The sequence below is a fragment of the Gadus morhua genome, chromosome 8 (assembly GCF_902167405.1).
Source record: "Gadus morhua chromosome 8, gadMor3.0, whole genome shotgun sequence".
Classification (NCBI taxonomy): Eukaryota; Metazoa; Chordata; class Actinopteri; order Gadiformes; family Gadidae; genus Gadus; species Gadus morhua.
The window spans coordinates 6,997,828-7,003,827 of record NC_044055.1 but is presented as its reverse complement, the minus strand read 5'-3'; the positions used below and the strand labels follow the sequence as shown (position 1 = coordinate 7,003,827).

Genomic DNA, 6,000 nt, shown 5'->3' with positions numbered 1-6,000 from the left:
AGACTCCTATATGAACAGCACAGATAAGAGCAGAATAAGAGCTGGGTGTAGATGTCAATTCTTTTTTTTATGAATTATAATCTTATGAGATGATCTGAGTTTACATAACGGCAGGCTTCTCAAATGTTACAAAGAGTATGAACCACTTGCGTCTATGAACCCCTGGTTAGGGTCAAAACAATGTTAAACAGTCATTGCTTTTCAACTTAATCAAAGCCCCCATATTTGAAAAAACTTTAAGGGGTGAAACTTAATTGATTTGATAAATACCTACATGGATCAATGGCTCAATATACATTTTGATAGAACAATAAAAAAAACTTAAGCTCAGCTCATGCTGGATTCTAACAGGCCTAAGAACTAACAGAACAGATCACTGTTGTAGTGTGAGCAGGCTAAACCCCCCCCTCCCACAGGGGCCACTGACCTCTTGTTGCTCCCGGAAGACGTCAACAGTGCAGAGTCCTTGCTGTTGCCGTTGGAGCTGCCTATCGACCCGTTGCCGTGGCTCTGGTTGCCACGGCTCTCGTCTCCATGGGACTCCGTCCCGCTCCCGCTCGACCCGCTGCTCTTCATCTCCACGTCTTCCTCGGGCAGCTGGCGGGAGCGGTGTCCCCGCGGGGGGGAGGGGGCCGCCGGGGGTCCCCGAAGGGACCCGCTGCTGTCGCTGCCCTCGGAGGCCCGCCCCAGGTCGGCCCCCGCCTGGCCGTAGCTCCCCATGCGGCGGAGCTGGGCGTTGGAGCCTCGCCGGGCGGGCCCTCGGGGTGTGGGGCCACACAGGGAGGCCCTTCTGCAGCCACGGGCCCCGTCCTGGTCCTCCTGACCGGGGAAGTGGTACAGCTTGGGGTCCGAGTCCTGAGACATGGTTCTGAGAGGGCGGTGCGGGTGGAGGCTGTTTGGGTCGGAGTGTGCTGGTGGTGTTGGTGGAGCTGGAGCACACAGTTACTCCATTTCCAGGTGTTTGCCGGAAGGAAGGGACGGCTGAGGTGGGTGATCTGTTGAGGGAGGAGGACACACAGAACCATGTCAGACACGTCCACCTTTTGGATCGTGACATGGAGTGGAATATGAGATAGAAGGATGCTGTATGGGAAGGATTCAAATCAAACACACGCTTGGAAAACGATGCATTTAGATTTGACGCCACCATTAGTATTGCCGCCGTTTAAAATGTGTATTCGCTCACAACAAAGACGTTTGTTCAATGAGTAAAAGTGATGGAGCAAGTCTGTGCTGGCAGGCATTTTAACCACTTATGTTATGTTTCACTCCAGTGCCATCGAAGGCTGGCTCGTGTCACGTCAAATCAATCAGATCAAGGACCTCATAACATTCCTCCTGCAATATGTCCCGCACCAATACCCTTTTCATTTGGATATGTCATATTGCCAGAGTAAGCTAAGCTCCAATGAAGTGCAACAGTATGAACAGCCACTGATATTGATGGCATATTTAATATTGAATATTGAAAATAATGATATTGATTATATATATTTTTATGCAATGATTATATATTGATGATATATTTCAATGTAATGATTATGCATTATGTATATCTTCATGTAATCACAACCATCGAGATATACATAATGATATGCATTATGTATATCTTCATGTAATCACAACCATCGAAGTTATTTTATGGTTCTATATTGTACTTATAATGCAATGATTATATATTGTATATATAATGAAATGATTATATATTGTATATACAATGTAATGATTATATATTTTTTATATAATACAATGCCTATGGGTTATAGAGGGGATATTGCATTATATTTAAGTAGGCTGGTCCTTTATTCCTGCTCCTGTGAACACAACATGGCCAATCATACATGTTCACTTTTATTTATTTTTTATTTTTTATATGGCCCATCAAGGCAGGGCTGTCACAATGTAAACACAATGCATTGACAGTGTCTCCCAGCCTTAGTTATGTACATAGAGGCTCTGCTTTAGAAGGAAAAGGTTGCATAATCGTCATGGCATCCAATTGGCCCAACCCCCCTCCTCCCCTCGCCACGCACTTCCCCAGCTCAGCTGTTACATCTTCTACTGTGCCACCACAGACCACCTTACATAAACATGCAGGTGCTAGCGTTCTATAACCCAGCATCTCCTCGTAGCATTGCCTTACAGTCTTGTGCAACCGGCTCAATTTACATAACCACTGACATCTAGGGGTTGGTGGCATCATCTGTCACTGATGAGAGACTGGAATCAGAAAAAATGGTCTGAAGGTTTCAGATGGATGTAGCTCAAGTTCAACATCAATTTGATCCTAATAGAAAATCCCACGTTAATTCCCAGCTCTCAGAAAGCACTACGTGATCCCATGCCAGGCACACCATTCGTGTCCTCTCCCTGGATACAACATGGCAAGACTCCATGCTGACCTAAATAAACTTTCCCTGACAATTCTCTTCAGGACTTCAAGGACTTCACCGGGCCGCTGAGTGAAGTCTGTAAGACGACATGAGTTCAAGCTAAATCCCAGAAACACGAAAAAAAAAAGAAAAAAAAAAAAGAGATGAGGGATGTGTTTTCCGAACAACACTCCTAAACGCTCCCTGCACCTCCTCACAGTGTTTGTTGAAAACAGCACGCGGGAGGCCACCTGCTCTCCCTGTAGATCTGCATCACATTCTCACACCGCCATGTGGGCTGTCAGGCGTAACAGTATGCAGTACGCAAGCATGTGCTACCTCCAGGCACTATACGCGAGTCCCCAGGCCCCGCTGCATTATTCAACGTGTTGAGGAGCGCAAGGACACTGGCAAATGAATCAAACACACATAATAGAGCCCTGCATAAAATATCTGCATACTTCTTTCGTTTTTTGCAAATCACCTACTCTGATTAAGGATAAAGCAGTTTGCAGTGGAGCCTGTAATGTCCAATACAATGTCATCACTAATGTGCTTCGATGAAGATGAATCTGCATCCTTCACCTTCATATTGGAGCTAAAGAAGAGGTCACGCCAGAGACCTTTACTGAGTACAAGAGCGGGCCTAGTGCCTACAGATTAGAAGTTCTTCACAATAAATAAATTTGGAACAAAGTGTATATATTGGAAATGTATGGGTAATGCATACAAATTCTTATACGATTATTTGAATGATTTGGAAATATTTTAGGGACGTGATAAACACTGCCAGACAAAGAAAAAGGGGAAGCCCCAAGTCATTTAACTTTACCTGTTGATTCACATGAGTTAATGACAACGGTAAAGCCCCCATCCATTTATAAGGGTATGCAGGTTCGCAGCCTTCTTTATGTTATGTGTATGCAATAAAACCAATATAATATCAAATAAAACCAGATGTTGTTAAAGGGCTCCATTCGACCTTACGTGACCCCAAAGTAGGTATTTCAGTAGCAGCCTAATTGGAAAAACGTCCTAATTGGATAATAAGTCATAATAACACAACTATAGGCTAATTGCAATGGAACTGGATGGATCATATGAAGCTGTGTTAATCGAGCATGCACCGACTGCAGCAGCACGGGGGTTGGACGCGCTACTGTCTACTCCACTGACCGCGTATGACCCGCACACTGACACAGTTCACGTAGAGAAGCGCATACTGCGTACAACAACATACAAGGACATTCATCATTCATCAATATTCATCAAAATCATTTAAGTACATTCTTAAGTCTTTGTTTTAAAATGCATGCATTAATACAGCCATGAAATTACTCACCAGATTGACGCATCACACAATAATCGAACTAAAAGAAGACGTTTCACTCACCCGTCAAAAAGAAAATTCCCAGCGGGTTTTTGAAAGTTTATGAAAATGTGTTTCTTTCGAGTCTTCAGAGTCTTCGTGGCTGTTTAATGGCAACCAAGTGCTTTGGTTGGCTGGACTGCGTTAAGGGCTTGAAACCCCTTCGTTCTGCCTAGTTTCTGAATTTTAGCCCCGACAATGACCTCACTTATATCTCCTCCTTTAGCCCCGCCTTAAGCTGACATTCATTGGTTACGTAAGCCATTCAGAGCGGGGAATGGTTCAGAGAGCTAATCCACAAGACAGCTGGAAGTGAATACAGCCATGCTGGTGGTTGGTGGTTGGTGGTCGGCTTTCAGCCCGAATACGACGAGCGTTACCTAAACGGTTACACAAGTGTGTGTGCGTGTGTATCCATTCACGCAAACACCTGTGACACACTTAACTTATCTGCTGCAGTCTTCAAGGATAAAACAGTGTATAGGGAAATCATTGCATTATTTTACACTTTATTTCACTATCATTATTAATCATTATTAAGAGTTGGACTGTTTTGCTTTAACATACAACAACACAACATACCAAAAACACATAATAATTGTGTGTTTGTGTCTGTGTCTGTGTAAATTGTACGGGTCTGTGGGAAATTGTGGGACTGTGTGCATGTTTGCGTGTGGTGAGTGTGTGTGTATGTATTTGTGTGTGCGTGTGCGTGTGTGTGTGTGTGTGTGTGTGTGTGTGTGTGTGTGTGTGTGTGTGTGTGTGTGTGTGTGTGTGTGTGTGTGTGCAAAGTAAGCATTGTATTTGTTACCCCTTGTGGCAAATGACAATTAACGATAATAGTAATAATTATTATTATTTTATATTTATTAGTATAAGAGCAGCTGCTGGAGCTGCTGCCCCCGCGACCCTGCATTACCTAAGCGGTTTGAAGATGAGATGAGGTGAGATGATGGCTTTTAAAATAATTTCCTATGGTGTGAAACCACAGATGGGCGAGGGTCAGGTCTGGGCGGTGTGGTAGGCTGACTTCCAGATAAACCCACATTTTCCCAGTAGCTGTGGGTGAGCAGATGGAAGAGCAACTATGCCAATGTGATGAAGCAAGGTGAAAGGGAAGGTCTGTCCCATGCCAAGCATGTGTGCAATGTGATGGGCGTTATGCTCTGCACATGCCTGAACACGCCATACACCCACGTTGTCACGTTGTTTTTAAAAGCATTGGGCCACATTTAAAGTGAAACGTTATGTTTGCATGTGTTTCAAATGTGCAGGCCTACATCATTGTACTGCAATTTTCACATCTTATTGAGGTGCGGAACCCCATAACTAATGGAAGAATCTGAAAATAGTGGAAGAAAAAAGCAAGACTTTGAGTTTTAGAGTATCTGTGCCTCACACTGGCTTAACAGTCTCTTGAAAGTAGTTCCAGAACATTGATCAAATGTTTGTGCGTTAGTCGTAGGCCTACTTTACAATGCAAGCTTTGTCATCTTGATAAATAGGCCTGCCCTTTTTGAAAGTGTCTCCCCTTTCTGTCGGCCGCCCTTGTGGGAAAACTCAAGCCAATTGTTCATTTTGTCAAGAATATCCTCAGTTACATAAAATAAAACTTTAATTAAGTGTTATTTTTGTTACTATGTTATATCTGTTGTATAAAGTGACTTTATATCACAGCTCAGTTGACTACACACAATACAGTAAAACAACATGCAAGCTGCGTAGTTTCAGGAATGCCAGCATCCATATCATACGAATCACCGCGGCAACCAGAGAAACGTTGCTGATTAACTAACACACTAAACCTCAAATACATTCATGGATTGCATTTTACGGAAATAAAATTCATATTTATCACTAGAAATTATAAGAAAGCGCATTTGAATGTCGAAACTATCTTAAAATATTAAAAGGGAATACGAATGAGAAACAAATGTCATCCATCTTCATTTTGGCAGACAGCCATTGTCCGCATACTAGACGTTTTGCTGTTTCTTTGGGGACGCTGGACCAGCGAACGGTCAAATAGGTTGTCATTGAAAAACTACGTATTCTGTTGTTTATGCTGGGTACACATCTAGATGATTTTTCAAATTTAGAAAACGTGGGAGACCACATAGGCCTACCTAATGATAGTTAAGATACATGTTGGTTTTGTGTGCTGAAGGAAACGATTTTGCCAAAAGAGCACAGCACACACACTACCGATTCCGATTTCACAGAAAACCAGTTCCGATTTTCATCACTGAAAATTTCGCC

General features: G+C 43.1%; 1 protein-coding gene across 3 annotated transcripts in view; it reads right to left on the bottom strand.

Annotated features, from left to right (window-relative positions):
- Positions 1–3,978, bottom strand: part of per2 (period circadian clock 2) — an 18,334-nt gene extending 14,356 nt beyond the window's left edge. For 2 of the 3 annotated variants that reach the window (XM_030363008.1, XM_030363009.1), the window contains exons 1-2: positions 3,766–3,978; positions 428–995 (exon numbers count right to left, since the gene is read on the bottom strand). In XM_030363008.1, the coding sequence (XP_030218868.1) occupies positions 428–864 (437 nt within the window). In that variant the 5' untranslated portion in view covers positions 865–995; positions 3,766–3,978. The remainder of the gene's footprint in view (positions 1–427; positions 996–3,765) is intronic. The other variant, XM_030363010.1, reaches the window with a different exon arrangement.
- Between the last annotated feature and the right edge of the window lie 2,022 nt (positions 3,979–6,000).